The sequence below is a fragment of the Coturnix japonica genome, chromosome 8 (assembly GCF_054131305.1).
Source record: "Coturnix japonica strain WE chromosome 8, WE-NBRP24, whole genome shotgun sequence".
Classification (NCBI taxonomy): domain Eukaryota; kingdom Metazoa; phylum Chordata; class Aves; order Galliformes; family Phasianidae; genus Coturnix; species Coturnix japonica.
The window spans coordinates 22,507,823-22,528,188 of NC_140670.1; the positions used below are offsets into that span (position 1 = coordinate 22,507,823).

General features: G+C 48.5%; 3 protein-coding genes across 3 annotated transcripts; all 3 read right to left on the bottom strand.

The window, feature by feature from the left end:
- Nucleotides 1-898: 898 nt before the first annotated feature.
- On the bottom strand, nt 899-5,516 carry CALHM2 (calcium homeostasis modulator family member 2). Its single transcript, XM_015866929.3, has 3 exons — nt 5,292-5,516; nt 2,978-3,932; nt 899-2,899 (listed from the first exon to the last, which is right to left on the bottom strand). The coding sequence occupies exons 2-3, from the start codon at nt 3,518-3,520 to the stop codon at nt 2,483-2,485; spliced, it is 960 nt and encodes a 319-aa protein (XP_015722415.1). The 5' UTR covers nt 3,521-3,932; nt 5,292-5,516; the 3' UTR covers nt 899-2,482.
- A 2,234-nt stretch (nt 5,517-7,750) lies between these two features.
- CALHM1 (calcium homeostasis modulator 1) lies at nt 7,751-10,534 on the bottom strand. The gene is made up of 2 exons (XM_015866913.3): nt 9,450-10,534; nt 7,751-8,694 (listed from the first exon to the last, which is right to left on the bottom strand). The coding sequence occupies exons 1-2, from the start codon at nt 9,996-9,998 to the stop codon at nt 8,215-8,217; spliced, it is 1,029 nt and encodes a 342-aa protein (XP_015722399.2). The 5' UTR covers nt 9,999-10,534; the 3' UTR covers nt 7,751-8,214.
- A 2,370-nt stretch (nt 10,535-12,904) lies between these two features.
- On the bottom strand, nt 12,905-15,681 carry CALHM3 (calcium homeostasis modulator 3). Its single transcript, XM_015866910.3, has 3 exons — nt 15,039-15,681; nt 14,339-14,594; nt 12,905-13,578 (listed from the first exon to the last, which is right to left on the bottom strand). The coding sequence occupies exons 1-3, from the start codon at nt 15,323-15,325 to the stop codon at nt 13,126-13,128; spliced, it is 996 nt and encodes a 331-aa protein (XP_015722396.2). The 5' UTR covers nt 15,326-15,681; the 3' UTR covers nt 12,905-13,125.
- Between the last annotated feature and the right edge of the window lie 4,685 nt (nt 15,682-20,366).

Here is a 20,366-nt window from a genome sequence, read left to right on the forward strand (position 1 = left end):
CCAGAAGCCCAGAACTGCGTTATCAGGGACCATGCTCAGGGCTATGGAAGAAGGGAGGGAAAACAGGAAAAAAAATCCTTATAATTGCATTGAGATTTGCTTCATATTAGAGAAATACTACAGCGCAGTATTTCCAACAGCAGTGGTTTGCTCTGTTCCTTGCTGTCAGCTGCTGGCCCAAATCTGCCTCTCCGGGAGGATGGTGGGAAAATGGGCAAGCTGCACAAGTCTTCGGCCCATCCCTACACATAGAAAGCAGCTGGAGTTGATGGAGAAGAGAGAAGCTAAACAAGCAAAGGCTGGGCTGTACACATGCTGTGCTATTAGGATAAACAAATCCTTTAGCAAGCATTGTGTCTTGCCCCTCTCCTTCAAAAGGAGGGGAGAGGAGGAGGAAGTAGAGGTGGTTCAAAGGAATGAGGTATGTCAGGAAGGCAAGTAAGAGGAATATGCTCATGCTACTGTTTCAGCAAGTTACCTCGCATCTGCTGACTTGCATGTGGGGGTGGCAGGGATGTGTGCGTGTTCACCCCTGAGGGCCTATGAGGAGAAATGCAAATTAACTTTTTTTTTTATCTCAAGTGAATGCAGATTTTTTTGTTTTTATTTAACTTGCATATGATCATTCCTGAATGTTGGGTCAGCTGCTGGCTGGGCCTTCCCATAAATGAAAGGCAAATTATGGCGGAGCTGATCATGAGTCCTGGGACACTTCCTCTGCTAGTTTATAATACGTGGTGATACTTTAAACACAGTATTTTGGTGTTACCTAAACACAAGAGGATGTAAATATTCAATAGAAAGCAAAAATAAGTTCCCAGGTCTTGGCTTCAAAGGAAATATTAAAACATGCCTTCTGTGACCCCCTTAAGAAATGTCAAAAGGCAACAAAAAAAACCCTCATTTAATAGTTTATTTCAAATCTTGTGTTTAAGCTTCTCTGAGTTCAGTGAGCTTTTTTAGTTTGTTTCTTAACAGTTCAAGGCTTTTCAGTAAATGGCATAGTGGAAGTGGAAGTTGTGTCTGTAGAGGAAATGTACAAGTAGGAAAACCAAACTCCATTGTCCTGCCTCCTCTGAAGTGTTAGGTATATAGGTCTGACTCTCAGGCAGAAAGGGGCACAGTGCCAGAACAGCCTTGAAGCCACAGTCAGCACAGTGTCAGCAATTGCAAGTATAACACCACTCTAGACTTGCTCTCTCAGTAAAGCTGAGTCCCTAAAACAGATGGTTTGCTGCAGGGACTGTTTAAAGCAGCAGTAAGAATTTAGTTCAGTGGTAGAGGAGTAGAGAGAGGGCTGCTCCCCTCATCCCAATCCCAAAGTCTGTTGTGATGCAGTAGCAATAGAGCAGATGAGTGCATGTAACGTGGTATTTTGGCTGGCAAGTTTCTTGCCCCCTTTCCCTGGAAGAAATATGCTCTGTTAGTACAGTAAAGTATAATTATATATATATATATATGATATATATATAATATATATATGTATATACATACCATATGTGTGTACACACACACACACTATATATATATATGTATATACATATAATTATATGTATGTAATTCTGGCTGGGGTTTTGTACCAGCTTGTCAACACAAACAAGCAGGACTCTCATCCAGTGGTGGATGAGCAATGCAATGAGCTGCACACAGTACTGTGGTTCAGTGTGAGTGCTGTTCTCCCTTTGAGCCTCCACTATGCCACCTCGCCTGAAAGCTATTCTGCTGATGGTGTCACCTTCCAGGGTTATATTCTCATGGCTGCGACCATTTGGGCTCATTAGAGGTTTCCAGACGCTTCAATAAGAACAAAGGGAGTTTAGTGTCCTACCCAAATTTCAACTTGGTAATTACAGAGTGTCTTTCTGAATGCCTACAATATCGTCAATTCCTCTTGCCTTAGTCTCTCAGTTATTTGGTGTGCTGATGTAGTACTGACAAACTCCTTCCCAGATGCTATTGTATCCTTGTTGCTATAGGAATGTACTCAGTTTCCTTCTTTCCCTCTGAAGTCCATAATGTGCTCCAGGGCCTGTCAGTGTAACATGCGCTGTAGAACTGCATAAGAAGATACTGGTGTTGATAAAAAGGTGGATACGTAGAATGGCTGAGACTAACCCTTCCACAGGGGAGAAAGGTGGGACTGCAAGAATCAGAGCTAGAAATGTTCCCAGCTCTTTTTCCCTGAGGTTTCTGATGGTGCTTAAGACAGCAGGGCTCACCAGCAGCCTGGAGGTAAGGTGTGCATCTGCTCTGCTCCCCTTATCACTCTGGGAGCACCAGCAAGATGGTTGTCTCCAAGGGAGGGGTTCCTCAGCTCAGTGCATTGCTTATCAGCCTCTACCTTGAGGCTGTTGATTCCTTTTTACCTGCTGAGAGTAGTAATCCTGCTGGCAGGAATATTCCCAGCAAATCCATGAGCTGCACACCAATACTGATAGGCCTGCCAGGCAGACTGGGGAACTGCTCCCAGCACCCATCTGTCTTAGGAAGCCAAGAAGAGCATTTCGTGGCCCTCTGGGGTTGGCCCGTTCCCTTCCACCCCTTTTGCCCATTTGTGGAGCCGGCTGTAGAGGGGGAAACCCTTGTTCTCCCGGTAGATGTAGACACCCGTGATGGCGTTCCACTGGGGGCTTGGCTGGACGCCCTCCACTGGGAACTCCTGTACCAGCTCCTTCTCCTCCTTGTCAAGCGCCACAAATCCAAAGAATTGCTTCACATTATTTGCTGCCAGGATCCTGGAGTGGACTTCAGCTGTGCGGCGGAAGAGCTTGTCCTCGTTGGAGCGGTACTGGGCCCAGTAGGCCTCCTGCCGGTAGCTCAGTGGTGAGCAGCAGTGCTTCAGACACTTGGTGAGGAAAACCAGGACAGCAACAATCCCAATGAGCAGCCAGCCAAAGAGCTGAGAGAGAGAGTTTGCGTTAGGACACGTCAAGATGATCTTACCCACTCCATGCAGCTCTCTCCCCAACATGCCTACCTGGGACTCATATCTCAGCCTCCGTGTCACCTCATCCCTGAACTTGGTGAGGTTTGCCGGCACATCTTTGCAGGGGAACCTTGCCAGCACTTCAGCCCCGAACTCAGATGGGAACTTGTCCAGGGTGGATGGCCTGACAAACTCGCTGAGTGCACAGATGTAAGCTTCCCCACGCAGCAAAGAGATGACTGACCAGGTGACGGGTGCCACAGCCGCCCGGCCCATGATGGAACCGAAGAGGAGGAAGGTAGCAGCAGTGGAGAAGTTCTTGGTGCCACGCTTGTGGCACTCAGCCACTACGTTCCAGGTGTGGTTGTTCAAGATAACACCGATGAGGAATAGTGCCAGGGCTGGGACACCGATGGCAGCCAGCCCATAGATGTAGTTACGGGCTGGGGAGCATGGGCAATGGAAGGCAACAACTGAGAAGAGCTCCTCGCTGCCCACTGTGCCCAGGGCCACCAGGCCATTAAAGATCATGACATCTTTGCTCTTGAAGAACAAGGAGAGGAAGCGGAAGTTTTCAGCGACAAGAGCAGCCATCTTCTTCTGGAGATGGGGGATGAGAGGAGGTGCCTACTGCCCACGTCTCAGCACTGAGGGACACAGAGATAGGGAGTGAAATGGCCCTGGGACGACTGAAATGAAAGGGAGCACAAACACCTTCACTGCAGTCACTTAGAGCTGGTGTCTCAGCCTCTGTAGCTGGCTGCTGCTACCAGGGATACTTAGAATGGATTGAGGAGGGATCCAGCCTAAGCAATGAGGGAAACTTCAGACTCCTCAGTTTTCCACTAAAATGTCCAAGAGCATTTCTGCAGCAAAGATTACTGAGGGGACGATCATTTCTACTCTTGTCATTAGCACGTTCATAGTCTTTCTTTTGTCTTTAGTCACATCCCACAGAAGTGATTACCACTGGTGTTGCTGCTGGACACTTATTGATCTTCCAGGCCTGTAATGAAGGAGGACGCTGTGTTACTGGGGAAACTGGACCAGAGCACTGGAGTATGGATGCATCCCAAGCCCTGCCACTGACTCACGCTCTAGCCTTCCCTCCTTACATCTGATGAGTTAATATTTAGTAAAAGCCCGAAGTATGCCAGGGAGACAGCAGGAAATGAGTCCCATGGGTGCTGCAAGTTTGCCTGGCAGGTTTGGATGCAGGTATATGCTTTGGGGGAGGACCAGGCGCATGAATGGGAAAGCAGCAGCTAGGGGCTGAGGACCTGACCTGTCCTACTGCTCTGCATGTGCCTTGCCTTTAACTGCACATAGTGGTAGTTGGCCCCATGCACTAATGCAGTCCTGTTCCCCCACTGGGAGTCTCTGCAACTGGGTGAGGGGCTGCTGGTGCCAGCAAGCGATGTTATTTTCTGGGAAAGCAAAGCTTATTGTGATTCAACGTACAAACACCAAATACCAATAGAGCTGGGCCTGAAATTACATAGGAGTTCTTGCTAGGTTGGGATGTGGTAGGATGATCCTCTCCCACAGTTGCCTTGCTGCCCCTTTGCGAGCATTGCTCAGCTAATTTCTTTGTTTCCTTTGTATCTGCCCTGCACCCCTGTGTGGTTTAATTTCAGGAAGCTTCAAGTATGACAAAGTCTGCAGGCCTCAGAGTTTGCTGGAGGCAGGAAGGACCTGGGCAGCTGGCTAACAGTCCCTTGTGGTTTGTGCAGCACTGGCAGCATCTGTGCGTATCATTGCACAGGAGTTCTGGGGGAGACCTGTCCCCCCAGCACAGCTGTCCCAAAAACCAGGGTGAGATATCCCTGTGCCAGCCTCAGTTACAAGGAAAAGGCTATGGGGTCATTTGTGCAGGTGAGAGAAAGGCGATGTAATTCACCCTGCTCTAACAGAAGCACCCAGTGCCTTTAATACCTTCCTGCATCTTCCCAGGTTTCCACATACAAAACTCCCTCCTCAAAGCCAAAACCCACAGCCACGTGACAGCAGCTCCGGCCTGCGGCTCTGGCTGCTGCACTGTGTGATGCAAGCAAGAGCACTAAGCCTCCAAACTTGCCCTGGTGTGGGGTGTTCAAATCCCTGTTATTAGAGCAAGCTGATAAGTAAGACTTTGTAACCTCTCTTCTAGATCCTGGTACCAGGCAAAGCAAAAAGAGGAGCTGGCAAGGAGCATGATGTGTTGGCAGAGGGGTTACCCTCACTCTGCTGCTGGGTTACGATGGGATTGATGAGTGGGTGGAATGGGAAGGGAAAAGACGCTTTCAGCAAAGGATTTTTTTAGCAGGCAGTGTTAGTCTTTCCCTAAGACATCTTTGAAAGCAAGTGAAAAAATACCGTCACTTACTTGGAAAGCTGTTGGTTGAAGTCCTTCTGGAGTTTTCTCTTGTTGGTTTTGCTCAGGCTCCAGTGGGGCTCTCGTGGCAGCAAAGGGGATGAGCAGCAGGGAGGGTCTGGCTGAGGCCAGGCGGGTGGGTGAAGCAAAAGTGGGTAAAGCAGTATTCAAGTTCGGCAGCTTCCTTTGCAGGGTGCCCTGGGCTGTCAGCTTTTGGGAGGAGGGAGGGAGGAGGCTGTTCTTGGGGCCTGTGCCTGGGTGGGGCGATGAGCAGGCGCGTGGCTTCTGCTGAGTGCAAGGCTGAGGGTTGTGCCTTTAAAAGAAAAAAAAATAAAAAGAAAGGAAGGAAAAGCCGAGAATGAGTCAGTGGAAAAAGCACGTTGGTATGTTGTAGATCTGCGATGCAGCTGTGCACAGCCTGGCCGTGGAGAGGATGGGGTTTGCCTGCATGATGGGGACAATGGATGCCTCGATGGAACATGATGGGGAAATTCTGCAGCCCCCAGTCTGGTCTGGACATGACCCCCATGCTCCCCAGGGGATGCTGGTGGGACTGAGGCTGGAACCGAGGGAATGAGGCTGGAACCCATGGGTATGAGGTTGGGACTGGAGCTGAGCAGGTTGGGGCACTGTGGGAGAAGCCCTTCCCTGATCCCTGGTGGAGGGGCAGGAACTGCTGCTTTCGTGACTGAGAGCTGGCTGAGCCAGTGGGGAAGATGCCAGTCTGGCTGGGTTTTTGCGAGAAGCAGGAACCCGGCACCACGAGCTCTGTCAGGTTTTGCTTCTTGCCTCTGGGATGGACCCACTCTCATGGATAGAGCAGAGGGGTGTAATGGCTGTGATACAGTGCTGTGGCTTATGTAGATCAAGCTGTGTTTTTGAGCTGGGTGCAGCCCTTGAGCTGGAGATCGCAGCATGTTCCTGTCTGTCTCTGTCTTTTTGATTTCCACTTCCTCTGTAGACTGATACCTTGCTTTCTGCTCTCTGCCTTGACTCCAGTTCCAGCATGTTGAAGAGGCCAGAGGCTCCATCCCTTTTCTGCAGCCTCTTTGTCCCCAGGGTTAAGCTCAGTGCTCTTGTGATGATCTCTTCAGCACAGGCAAACCTTCAAGTAACACCCAAGTTCTCCTGTGCCCAGAGCTGGACCGCAGACATTGGCTTAGGGCAGGTTTGCAGAGATCTTTGTCCTGAGTACTCCTCATGCTCTACCTGGGTTTGGGTCCAGCCATACCCATTCTTGTGTGCTGGCCCTGGTTTTTGAAGCAGTGCAATGCTGGATTGCACTGTACTCCATGGCAGTTCCACATCTCCACTAAGAACCCCACTTCCAAACATGCTTTGTGCCAGGACCGCAGCCTGTGGGAGCCACACTGCATCCCCGAGTGAGGGGTCTGCAGTGATGAGATATATCCCCCAAATCCAGAAAAGCTGCTGGGACAAATTGCAGGCACAGGGAGATCACCCTGCCTGCTCTGCAGGGACTTCCCCAAATTGCTGCATGAAACAGAGCTTTGATCCCAAAATCTAAACTGAAACTCCAAAAGCTTTTCTTTGCAAATGCACGTAGGTTCCTTGGTATGTGGATGGAGCCAGTGGGCCCCACGGGATGATCACAGCTGTGGTGGGACTTGGGGTACAGCTTTCTGGGTGAGCCATGAGCTGCAAATAATGGGAGTGGAAACCGCCTTTATCTTTTAATCTCCTTTGCTTGTAAATCAGGTTTTGTGCCTATTAATTTCTGGGCAGGTGCCTTAATTACAGTTTGGGGTGTGAAGATTGAGATAAATCTGTGTCATGCTCCTTTCTCCTGGGAGTCAGCTACGTTCAGCCTTTGACTATGAGCTGGTTCATGCTGCAGAGCAGCCCAAAGAATTCCACTGTCATTTTGTCCTTTGTTCTTCTCTCCCCACAGCCTCTGTGGAGTTAGACACCGGTAATTAAGGTTTATATTCACAACAGTCACCTCAGTTACCAGTGAGCCATAATGGGTTGGTTTAAACAAGAATGAGGTAGGAGAAATTTCAAGGGGATGAGCATTTAGAAAGGGATGCAGCAGGGGTAATATTTGTGTTTCAAAAAGCTTTTTATCTCCTGTGCGTTGCTAATGCAATGAAAGCCAGGAGTGAATGGAGAAGTTTCCATTGCTGCCTCGAGGCCCTGGGTTCCCTCATCTCTGGGCTGTACAGAAATCAGTGCCCGCCTGCTGTTGCACAAGGTTGGTGCTGCACCCTGCAGCCATGTGGCTGACCCAGCTGTTCCTCCGTGGGCTGCAGCTGGCCCAGTGCCCGTCCCACATGCTGCCCCAGCTCCTCATCCCTGCTCTGAAATAAAGAAGCCCCAATGGTTTTATAAACAGTCTTTATGGCTCTTTCCCTTGAGCTGTGTCTGTGACACTAACCACACCACTCCCACTATAACATGCAATACCCCTACACTGGTTTATTTTTTTTTTTTGCATCACCTTTATTTTAAATCTTCTCATGGTCTGGAAACTGCATGTGTGTGTAGGGGTTGGTGCGTGAGATGGGGAGACAGACAGCCCAGTTTGATTCTTTACTGGGGATATGTCAGTACTGCCCAAATGCACAGCACTCCTTGGTGTTGCAGGGAGCTCTCCCCTCTGCAGCTCTGTAACAGGCCATGAAGTGCATGTGATGAAAGAAAGGAAGTTTTGCACATCTACGTCAGCGACTGCTTTCACACAAACCTGTGGCATGGTGCCACAGGATGCACAACATACCCCAGCATCCCCAGAGCTCAGCTATCACATTGAGGTCTTGGCCAGTGCCTTGCTCAACACAGAGATCATTCCCTGCATTATGCAGGCTGTAGGGCTGCACATGGGGAGCAGATGGAATCACCTGGGGGCCAGTGCTGCCCTTTGGGTGCTCATCGCCCCACAGTCCTTATCCCAAAAGCATGGCTGTTCTATTGCTCACACCCCACTGTAGTAGGCCACAGCCTCCCGCCGGGGAGCAGTGGGCTGTGTGTGGGGTTTTGTTTGGGGCTGCCAATCCCCAGCCCAGCCATTGCTGCTGTGGGACACAGCTGGATACAGGTGCAGTGGGGGCTTGCATCTGTGCCAGCTCTTCAGGGCCGTGTTCATGGTGCTCCAGTCGGTGATACCCAAAAGTTTCTCTGTAGCTTCCCCAGCATCTGTGGGGTTTTTTTTGGGTGGGTGGCAGTGAGTGGCTGCCAGGTCCTTGCTCATGCCCTGGAAGAACTGCTGGATGCAGACTTTGGCAAAGCTCTTGGCATGCTCTGCACAGGTCTCATCAAACAGCTTGCGTTCGATGTCGATGTAATGGGACCAATACCTGCTCTTCAGGAAGACAGCTTGGGTGAAGCAGGGCCGGAGGGATCTGACCAAGAATGCCAGCGTGGTCATCAACAGCACAAAGCACCAGCCAAGAGCCTGTGGGGATAAGCGGGGGATACCAGATCTGTCTTGGGCAGACTATAATAACCCTTCTTCCAAAGCTTCATTTCTCTTCTGAAAATAGATACGATTCCTATCTGTCCTAACGAACACAGGGAGAGCAGCTATAAAACAGGAGAATACAAGTGATGGGAGGCTATTGGACCATCCTGATTCTAACTGTGGCCAGAAGCAGAGAACTGAGAAGAATTAAGCACAGGACAAGGAGTTATTGGCACTTTTTCATCTGTGGTTACCTGGTGTGGCTAATAAACACATGCTGGCTGTTGCCTTTTAAGCAACAGAGGTGACTGGCCTAGGTGGTTGTCAGCCCACTGCTTACATGAGCTATATAGCTAGCACCCAGAGCAGCCACAGGTTAATAGTGGGTTACATGAGGTGGTGGCAGCTGTGGAGTAACAACTACATCTACTCCCTCTGAACTTGCCCTAAATGACTCTTGGTACACAGCTCTGCTGTGCATCACCATCCCGGGCTGCTCAACCTGGCCCACGTGGGATCAGTGGTCAGGACACAAGTGCCCATGGTCAGGAAGTCAGCACCTAAACCAGGCTTGGTAGAGAGGAGTCCAAGAGGCTGCTATGAAGGGTACAACTTGTCCCCCTGCAGAACTGACCATCTTGCCTCCTCCTGCAGCTTTAATTAAATGAAAAGCCCCCTTTAAGGAAGAGCTAAGGCTGTCAGCACCTAATCCTAAACCCTCAGAGAGGGCAAGCTGTGATGCCTCTTACCTGTGAGATGCACCGCAGGTACCTGACGGCCACTTCATTGGCAATGAGCTCCTGCCCATCGTAGATCTCCTTGCAGGGGATGCGGGCAAGGACCCGCTTCACCTCTCCCTGGGGGAGGTCATGGTGGCTGGCATTGCCCAGGACCTCCACGGGCAGTGCGGTGCAGAAAGCACATGTGATGCACTTCCCATCCAGCAGTGTCACTGACACCCAGACAGCCGGGGCGATCATGGCCCGTTGCGCCATGGAGCAGAACATGTAGCGCAGGACGGCCGCATCCTTTCCCCGCTGGCCTTGGGGCCTCCTCCACTCCTCCGCCAGCATGGACACGTTGTTGTTCAGCACAAAGCCCAGCAGGAACAGGATGAGGGGAGGCACCAGGAGGACGCCCAGCCCGTAGGCCAGGTTGTAGCGTGGCAGGCAGGGACAGTTGAAATCAAAGGCTGAGTACAGCTGGGCGCTGGCCAGGGCCATAATCCCACAGATGCCGCTCATGAAGGACTCCTGGTTGGACTGGAGGAACTGGAAGACCATCCGAAACTTGTCCATTTTCCTCCTGAAACTTCTCCTTCCCCTACTGCGGTCCTTTGGTTTACTTCATTCTTTCAGACCCTCTCTGGAAAGGTGGACATCAGCAAGTCTCTGTACAGTTCAACAACTCACTTACATGCTCTGACAGCCCCAGTATTTGCAGGAAACATAACCTTTTTTTTTTCTTTCTGTTTATTTTGCTGCTTGCAGAACATCCTCACACTCTTCCTCACGTCCCTGGGATCTGGCTTGTTTCTCATTTGCTAAATCTGTTTCCATTCTTCTCTACATCCTCATTTCTGCAGTCTCCCTGTCACCATTCCTCTTGGCTGCTGGGCACAGGTGCTGCCTTGGCTGTGTTCTGCCCACAACAATCTGTGCCCCAGCAGGAAGGGGACTTGCCGGTTGGGCTCTGTGAACCTGCTTGCAAATGCAGCAGGGCAGCTGGGTGCCTCCCACACTGGACAGGATGCCCCACCTCTGCTCTGCTAACGCAGGTGGAAAATGGGGCTCCCCCTCAAAATCTGCATCACCCAGAGCTCAGCTTCTACAGAACAAACAAAAAGAAGTGGATTTTGTTGTTGCCCTCCTACATCTCAACTCCCATCTCACAAAGCAGTGTTGGAGCACTACATTGCTCCTTCAAACTGCCCAAAAGATCTAAGTATATTTAGACCATAAGTGGCCTTAAACATATTGCTCCAGTGCTGACCACCAGCAAGGCATTCATTCCCTCCAGCCTGTCACCAGCTGTGCTACTGACACGAATGTCAAAGTGGTACCACCATAGAGGTGATCACGAAGCTCACTGGTAACGCACAGTGAGTCCAGTTTCTGCCTGCTGCAAGGAGGTTAATTGCATGATCTCCTCAAACGGAAAGAGATTTGCCTGCATGAATATGGATGAGATTATTGTATCTCTGGCTAGGAGAGCCAGCTGGCTTCTCAGTTCACCTGGTGCGTGGCTTTCCAAAGGACAGTTTACATCAAAGCTGCCATGAATCAGCCTTGTAAATGCACAGAACTTCTTTTGATCTCTAGGAAATCTTTTGTTAAAGATGAATGAGGAGCCTGAGTCTGGTGTATAGAGCCAGCAGTTCTCATGCAAGCCAATAGCAAGTTAGTGGGGTTCAAAACAGAGCTCATATATCGATCTTGGTCTCTCTTCCCACATTTTTACGGGAGAGGGCCTTTTTTTGGTGAACTTCCAGCAGGAAGCTCACTCCAACAAATTTTCTGTACAGGAACATTATGATCCCATCTGCTTGTGCTTTGGGAACCAGGCCTGGCAGGGGTGGTGCATGCCCAAGTCCATCCCAGCCTGGAGTTCGGCACCTAGATGCCTGGTCAGGCACCACAACAAGGAGTTGTGTAGGGCTCTGTGTGCCCCAGTCAATACAGGAGGCAGAGAGGAGTGACAGGAAGGCGGTCACAATTCCCGTGTCACTGGGAACATTGATGGTGGGATGGGGAAAGCTACCCTTGCGTGTCAGCATCACTGTTTCATGGACATCTGCACACTGGGCATTAGGACAGCCCTGAGAGACAAAGAGATGCTGAAGCTCTTGGGTCACCTGGTGTTGTATGAGAGCACAGTTTCCTAACAGAGCTGGTGGGAAGGGACCTTTGGGCATCACTACTGTAAGACCAGTTAGAATCCAAATATTTGCCCATCTTTTGGCCAGCTTGAAGGAGCAAACTGATGCTTCAACGCTGCTTTGTAGGAGTAGAGATGTAGGAGACAGACAGCAAGTCAGGTTTCAACTGAGCCAACATTCTCAGGAACATATCTGGAACAGACTCTACTGTGTGCTTATTCTCCAAGATTTCCACATCTGCCTAACAGTCATAGTACTTATGCAGTAAAACAATCCCGTGCTACTAGTGGCTACTAACTCCAGAAGTGGGTAGTTTGCATGAGCATAAATGTCTAATTTGCACTTGCAGGTGTCCAGGTATGAAAATCAGATGTATGGAAATAGCGAGGAAATTGTGCCCTGCTGCAGTAAGTTTATGTGGCTCTGCTGCAGTTCGATCTGCTGTGTTTAGTTTAGGAGCAGCCTCCCTTTGAATGTAGCTGGGCTGTGTCACTTTGTGATTGTTGGGTCAGCTGGTGACTGATCAATAGGTCAATACATCAATAGCTATTATGTCGATAGATCAAAGGTCAGTGGGTCAAAGGTAACCAGGCCAAAAGTCAATATGTATTAGGTTAAATGGTCACTGGGCCAAAGATCAATAGCTCAAAGGTCATTCTACCTGCACTGAAGGATTGTAATAACATATTGAATTCAAAGTTATGAACTAAATGAACATCAGCAGCATCGTATGTGGACAGTCCATTGGCTATGAGCATGTTATGTATGTATCAAGAAGCAAAACAGATGACGGTAATTAGGAGATGTAGAAACTGTGTCATCTGAGCATGATGTAAAAGGTATGGATTAAAGGGTGGATCTTGTCTCTAGTCCCAAACAAAGGCTCAAAAAATCTATGGGCCAGAGGTCAGGGGCTGAAGGGTCAGAGACAAGAGGCCACAAAAAGACTGAGTGCCTGAGCACCCCCCAGTCAACCAAAGCTGCCCTGTGACTAAACTGATCCTCCCACGTGAGCCTTTGTGTACCTGCAAAAAATCTGTGGCACTGCCCTTAAATCCTCCTGATTCCTCCCGACACAGCTCACAAAGCTATTGCATGTCTCCTTCTTCGCATTTGTTTTGTGGCCACCCTGAGATGACTTAAGGCCTGAGAACATGGAAAGCAGCATGCAAAGGAGAGCTGCGGACCTCTGGTCTGAGCAGGGCTAGGAAAATCGCTGATTTGACTTGTGTGGTGTGGTGAGTTTGCAGCAAAACTCAGGCTGAGATTTGTGGTGTCACACCCGGTGATAGTAAACCAGAGCTGAAAATCAAAGTGCGGTGTTCATTTTGAAGGAAAGCACAGAAGAAGTTTAATGCACCCAAGCAGCAATACTGGATAGAAATAGCATTTAAAACCATACTATGGCTGTATGCTAGTCTTGCTAGTTCTGCGAGAGGTTCTGCTCGATGCCCCAGAGCCCAACCTTTGGACCTGGAGGAAAAGGTGAACACTGTGGTCATTTCTCTGCTGGTCACAGCTGTGTTGACTTCAGGACAATCTCCCCTTCACACATGGGTGTGCTGGGTGAATTTAGACCTGGCATTGCAGCTACCTGCCCATGGTGGAGGAGATCTCTCTTGCCCCAGGGGATGTCTGTGGGTCACCCGGCTCACATCCAAGGGAGGTTTCTCATAGTACCACATTTCCAGAAGTTTGTTCACTTGATCATGGTCTGTGATGCCCCGGAGAAGATCTTCCTCTCCCTCTTTCTCTGTAGGCAAGATGAAGCTGTGCTGTCTGATTTCTTTCCGCATGCTTTCAAAGAAGTGAAGGATGCATTGGTGAGCAAAGAGCCGGCTGTGCTCACAGCAGGTTTCCTCAAAGATCTTCTGCTCGATGTCAATGTAGTTACTCCAGTGACGTGTCTGGAGGAGGGCAGCCTGGCTGAAGCAAGGTGTGAGCCAGCGGGCAAGGAAAACGGCTATGATGAGGATCAACACAATGCTCCAGCCAAGGGCCTGGGTGATAAGAAATAAGCAGAAGAACAGCATCAACATAAGCAAAAAGACAGGCACAAGCTGTTTGCTTGTACTGCTGAGAAAGGGCTTTGTGTGGTTGTGTTGGGACTCCTGTCTTAATCTGTCCCTTAAATCCAGCTCCTGAAACTGCACTTAGGCTGAGAGTGCTGGGGAGGCTGTCACCTCTTCCCAGGGAATACTTGACGTTTATCTGTGCATCAGTAGTTCAGTAGAATAACTCTTTGCAAGGAGTCTGGAGCATTTACTTTAAGCATGGGAGTGCCTTAGATGAAGAGGACTTGATACTCTTCTGCTGGCACACATTTATTTCCACTGAGAGCCACCTGCTACCTACACAGGCTCTGAGGCCAAGTGTCCCATTCTCATATCGTTCAGAAGCAAACTGATTTCACCATCTCAGCTTTCACTGTCCTTAAAGCAGTGGCTCCTACCTGACAAGTTAGAAAGCTTCTTTGGCCCTAAACAGGCAGAGTCTTAGCAGGCCCTGATATTCCTCACAACCTGCTTTTTATTATATGGGTTTAGAATGTGCTGGTTCTTTTAGAAGCAAAGTCCTGTTAATTAAAAAAAGTTATTTCCTTCCTTATTTTTCTCTTCCCAGGTGACTTTGGAGATTGTCACTGAGGGCAATGTCATTTTGGGGCATAAGGCATCAAAGAGCAGCCCTGATCCCAGCCAGACCACAGCAATAATGAGCTGAATGAAGAGTGGGTGCCCTGAGCACCTCCCAGCCACCCACCTGGGACCAGCAGCGCAGGTACCTGGACACTGCCCTGCGGGATGTGCTGTTCCTCATCAGCTCATCCTCCTTGCAGGGCACCCTGGTGAGCATCTCCTGTGCCTGTGCCAGGCTGGCATTGGCAAAGCCCACGAACTTCTTGGGATCCACAGAGCCGCTGAAGGCGCAGATCAGGCATTTGCCATCCAGGAGGGTGACCACAATCCAGACGACTGGGGCAACCATGGCTCGCTGCATGATGGAGCAGCACATATACCTGAGGGAAAAGAGAGATAGGAGCTCAGCTTCTGTCTGGGAAAACCCCTTTCTTCAAGGCCATTCTCAGTGCCCTCTGTGCAACCTGTGTTCTGGGTAATGGTTTGTCTGTAACGGGGTGAAGCTGGTTCTCCTCACCATTTTATTGGTCTGTCTGCAATAACTGAGCTGAAGGGAAGGAAATCACAATGCTGTTGATAAAGAATGACCATGATGGTAATGGCACTCTTTTTGCACATACAAGCATCTCCTCTTCTTACACATTTAAGCCCTGGTGAAAATCCTTCATGTGCAACAGAACACACGTACTGACTGTGCCCCAGACCCCACACTCATGGGGCAAAGTGTTAGGAAAGGAGTTAACTTACCAGGATGAAAGATACAGAGAGAAAACAGGATAGAGGAGAGGTGGAAAGGAGGGCTCTGCTCCTGGTGCTAACCCCACCTGATGACAGCCTGGTCCTTTCTCCTGTGTCCCTGTGGCCGCCTCCACTCCTCCAGCATCACCAGAGATTGTCTGTTGAGGATGAAGCCGCAGAAGAAGAGGGCGATGGGAGGCACGAACATGATCCCCAAGCCATATGCCATATTGTAGTGGGGCAGGCAGGGACAGCTGAAGTCAAGGCAGGTATAAATCTTTACAGTAGCCAGGGCTAACAGCCCACAGATCCCGTTCATTACAGACTCCGAGTTGGACTGGAAGTACTGGAAGATCATCCGGAAGCGGTCCATTGTGCTCTTCTAGACAATTCTCCTTCGAGGAAGCTGTTTCCCCTCGTTCCCCTTTCTGCTCCCTTGGGGAGGAAGAGAATGGAAGAGGATGCACAGCTTTCAGAGCTCCTTCTTTCACCCCTTGCTGTCTTCTAGTATGGCAGATAGTAGTTTCTGTATCTGATCAGGTGAAGAGAGACCAATTTGCTGCTCTTCACCACTGCTGCCACAGTTTCTTTTTGGTGTAGCAGGAGGAGGACAGGGAGGAGGCAAGAAGAGCGCGCTGGCTTTGAGCCCACCCCATGACCACTCTAACAGATTTCCCTAAATGAAAATTGTCTGAACGGACCAACCCTGGAGTCCGGAGGCTGCGAGAACTGATGGCTTTCCCAGTCTAGAACGGCACCTTGTGGCAAAGGCTTTGTACTGCAGAGACATTCTTTGCACATCAGCATCTGAGACCTTTGCACTGGGACAGCTCACATTTCCCATAAATGATGCTGGTGTTGAAGCAGGTGAATGACAAAGGAGACCATCTGGTGTAAGAGAGGGTGGAGTGAGAAAGAACCCTGGAGAGAAGTGAATTGCTAAACATGGGCAAACGTTCAAAATGCTTCTCAAAACCAAAAACGCGATTATTTAGCTTTCTCTTGTTTGACATAGGCACTGTCTTCTGAGTTAGACAACTGCTGCTTAACTGACAACATGCAGAACTGCTCAGCATGCTTTTGCAGACCCATGTGGGACAGACCTTTGGTTTTGGCCCATGTAGCAAAAATGCTGAGCCTTGAGGCACTAATTGAGCACTTGGTGGGAGAGCAGGGCCAACCCAGGGGAGCACAGGTGCAAGCAGCAGGTGCAAGCAATACCCCCCGGAGTGACTGCAAGAGGTGGAGCCAGGATCGACCCTTACCACACCTCATTTAAGGGCTGGCAGTGGAAAGGAGAGGGTTTTGCTGGAGATCTTTGTCTACTTGAGGTCTTCCAAAGGTAGGTGAATTTTCTTCCTTTGTTTCTGTATTCATAGCTGCTGTGTTTGAGCTTGTCATCATTTGCTGTAGCCTAAGATTTTGTCACCCTGCTGCAATTGCTGTACTTTCCATCACACTGTAGCATTGCTGCCCAACACATCATCAGAGTTCTGGGAAAGGGATGGGGACATCCTTCCTTATTCCTTTGTGGGTGTAAAATAGCATTTATGGTTTTATGGCTTCTTTAATTAAGATGATGGTCAGAGTGGTGGTATAGGCCCAAGAAGTCCTTGCCCTGTAGGTGGGATCCCTTTTGGTGTGGTGTAACCTTTTTGCTCTGGGCAAAAGGATGATTTCACTGATTAAATTTGTGTTGCTAATTTTAAGTAGGACAAACTTAGTGGGATGGGGTCAGTTTGGTGGTTGCTTTGCAGTCCCTGCGCTGTTCCAGGCCAGAGTTGGTGCTCAGGAGCAGATACTTCACTCAACTTGTGGTCTGTTGGATCCAGATCATGGCCACCACCTCCTGGTTTACCTCATTAGCAGCTGTTTGCAGTAGCTTATAGTTTTGACAAATGAGCCCAAGTTGTTGCCCTGCTCCTTTCTGTGCTTCTGCTCCATGGGGTGGGGAACATCTGAGTGTTTTTGCAGAGCTGAGCACATCCACAGGTGAAGCAGATAATGAGTAACAGACTCTAAATGACTAATGAGATGCCAGCAAAAGTAATGGCAGCATTGTGAGATGTAGTTTGTTTCCACTAATACTGTTCTCTGGAGATTGGTTGCTCCTGTGTTCTGCCTTGTAACTTCATTAAAGCATCAACAAACAGCTAACAGTCAGTGAGGAAATAGATGACTTAGTTTTGTGTTCTTCTAAAGAACTTGTTGTATACTGCTCTCCTGGCCATTAAAGCTTAACTTCTTGGCTTATGTGAAAGTCTTCTTTCCCGATCTCTGCATTATCCTAACCTTGACCTGATTTGCATCATTTCTGACTAAGAAAGCTTTTTTCAAGGCCATTTATCTGCTTGGCTTTGAGTTGATGCTACAGCAAAATCAGTTCAGATGGTTTCTGTTCCCATCTTGAGAGTGAAATAGGGAATAGAGTGGAGAATTAGGGAGTCGGGTTGATCCCTTAATATCCTGGCTCAGTGATTTTCAGACTGTTCTGATCTGCTAATGCATGCACATCTTTTAAGGCAGGTGCAGACCTTGATAGCAGATTTAAGGATGCTGGCATTTGACTAGCTTGGCTTGTTATTTTTCTCAGACTCTTAAAATTAGGCTCTGGCCCTGGGGAGTCTGCAGTTTGCAGGCTGAAAACCACTGATAACAAACTATTCTTGATGCAGCAGTTTGTCTTCAGTGTGCAGAGGTGTCACAGAAACTGCTGAGGTGTTCAGAGGGGAGTGTGGCTTGGGTGAGGAAGCCCAGCTCAGTGTGGTTACCCTGGGCTGGGCAGCCCTTGGTGCTGGCACAGTCCTACTCTGGTGTCACTGCTTCATGCTAGGCCTTCAGTACTGGATTCGTGTCTCCTACACCACCAGTTGTATCTGTGCAGTTGTTAATTTATCAAAGACTGTTAGGTAAGTCAAGGCTAAAGCTCAGTCTGCTACTGTAGTTTTTGCCATCTTCCAGAGGAATTCTTAGTGTGAGAGCTCTTGATGTGTGAACTTTGGCTACTCATATCTAGTGTTTGGGTTGGTTTGCTGTCATCCTTCTCCTGGCTGCTTTAATCTTACTTAATTTAACCTGGTCATGTTTCAGTACTTACAGACAGGTTGTGCTGGGTAAGGTTTGGGTTGAATATTAGGAAAACAGCTTAAAAGAGTGGCTGGGCACTGACACAAGATGCCCGGGAAGGTGATGGAGTTACTGTGCATGGGGTTTTTCAAGGAATGTGGACATGTTACTTAGGGGTGTGACTTGGTGGTGGGTGGATGGTTGGGCTAGGTGGTCTTAGAGGTCTTTTCCAGCCTTTATGATTCTATCTTAGTCAAGTTGACATGTAATGGAAGTAGTACTTTCTGTTGCCTGTCACCAGCAACTCAAGTAGTAACCATCTGAAGCCTCTTGAATTTACAAAGTGTGAACCATAGCACAGATTTCCTGAAGCTCTCATGTGGCCACAGATATGCTGCTATAATGTGAATTCACCTGTTTTTGTTGTAGTTGGGCTTGACTTCAGTGCCTCTGGGATGCACAAATGATATGAGTTCACTAGAGACTACTCGGTTAAAGTGACAGATCATTTGTAAGGGATGATACTATATGTCTGTAATTTATATTTTGAGAAGGGAAGGAGTTTCTAAAAACAAATTATCAGGAAATTTCACTTCCCCTCCTCTCCCTCCCTCACCACAGGGAAGTATCTTTAATTGTGGCCTTCAGAAAAGCTGACTGTGTTTTTGAGGCAGGCACAGAGTTATGAAGAAGCAACCCAGTGTCACTCCTGTGGGGTGCGGTGCAGTAGAGCTGGGACTTTAAAACATCCACAGAGCATGTGGAACTGCTGCTTCACAGTAGCTGCAATTCATCTGCAGGCAAAATTAGAGTCCTCTTTCATGAGGTTGTCTTGTCACCCAGCTCTTGCTCATCCTCGTAGACAAGAAATGCCTTCTTACATCATTAATAGTCTTCTCTGTGTGTATTTATGTGATTTATAGAGTGCTGGATGTACTCAGAACATGCAGAATGCAAGTGCTGTTAATCTGACTGTAGCAATTCTGCATTCCTCCAAGGAAAACAGCAGCCTGCCTTAACTTCTCAGGAGGTCTCTTCCTTTCACCAACAGCTGATTTCCTCTGTGATAACCACTGAGTTGCAAGTAATCCTTGTGGCAGATTTCATCTATGCTTGGTCATGACAAATGAGAAACCAAGTCATCCTAGAAAGATCAGGATACTTGGACTAATACGTAGAAATTTTCTTTCACTCTCCAAAGTGACATTAACAGCTAATGGGAGGGGAGAGGTGGCTGCGTGTTGCTGTGGGTTTGGGGCTGCAGTGCTGACCTTTGGCATGTCTCTCTTGACTTCACCTCGGTACATGACTGAGAGAATTCACACATTTTTAGAAGAAGCAATTCCAAGACATCAACAAATTTCATCCCAATTGCTGTGTGATTATAAACCAAACAGCCATCCTCACCCCAGCAAGTTCTTATAGTCTACTAGGGACAAAATGGTGCCATCTTCATTTGGTTCTTCACAAAGCAACTCTGCCCTCTGATTCTCAGCACAGAATACCTTAGGAAGACAAAATTAAGGACTGCAATCAATAGCCCTACTAACTGTTGTAGACAGCAGAGAAATGGTCTTATAGGGCATGTAATTTTCCGTATGCTTTGTGTCAAGCCAAATCCTTGTGGTCCTGCCGGCCATAATTACCTGCTGTGCCTTCTGTCTTGCAGAGAATACTCATCTCCTTGCTTTCCCTTTTGCAACCTCCTGTCTCTCTCCAACCACTCCTGTGTTTTTGAAGCAAATAGCCAGCATCACAGTATGTGGGTTGACACGATCCTGTGGCATCATAATTACCACCCTCTGCTCCTTCATGCTTAAATCAAGACCCTCTGCTGGCAAACACTCTAGTTTCTTCTCCTGTTGCTGTGCAGTGGGTGCTTGTCCCTTTGAGATGCTTCTTGTCTTTAAACTTCATGAAATTTACATTTTTATTTTTTATTTTTTTAATTTTTAAGCTGATGGCAGCCCTTCTCTGCAAAATAACATGCTAAAGTGACACTATAGAAAATATATGAGGTTTCAGCCAGGGTCCCAGCACTTCCAGCATCTTCAGCCTGCTCAGTTCTCCTCACAGCCTTCCTGGTATTTACCACATTTTTAACAGCCTCTCCTTCCCATCTGGTCTCCTGCATTTGTTGCTGAGAGCTACCCTTGTTCCTTATGAGTAAATAATCTCTGGGTTGTTTAGGCTGATTTTTGGGAGGGAACAAGCTAGCAAACAGTGGCTATGAAATGACAACAAATTTGCTTTGCTGCTGGCTGCCAGGAGCTGACTGTGCTCTGATATTTGTTGGCTCCAAACCACAGTTTTCTGACCTGAGCAGTGGAGCAGAACCATTAGCCATA

Bases quoted from the DNA above. Each gene is read 5' to 3' on its own strand.
- CALHM2 (XM_015866929.3), bottom strand. From the start codon at position 3,520: ATGGCTGCTCTTGTCGCTGAAAACTTCCGCTTCCTCTCCTTGTTCTTC. The intron at 2,900-2,977 runs GTAGGCATGTTG...TCTCTCTCTCAG, and splicing joins GGCTGAGATATGAGTCCCAG to CTCTTTGGCTGGCTGCTCAT.
- CALHM3 (XM_015866910.3), bottom strand. From the start codon at position 15,325: ATGGACCGCTTCCGGATGATCTTCCAGTACTTCCAGTCCAACTCGGAG. The intron at 14,595-15,038 runs GTGGGGTTAGCA...CTTTTCCCTCAG, and splicing joins AAGGACCAGGCTGTCATCAG to GTATATGTGCTGCTCCATCA. The intron at 13,579-14,338 runs GTGGGTGGCTGG...CTTATCACCCAG, and splicing joins ACCTGCGCTGCTGGTCCCAG to GCCCTTGGCTGGAGCATTGT.
- CALHM1 (XM_015866913.3), bottom strand. From the start codon at position 9,998: ATGGACAAGTTTCGGATGGTCTTCCAGTTCCTCCAGTCCAACCAGGAG. The intron at 8,695-9,449 runs GTAAGAGGCATC...TTATCCCCACAG, and splicing joins ACCTGCGGTGCATCTCACAG to GCTCTTGGCTGGTGCTTTGT.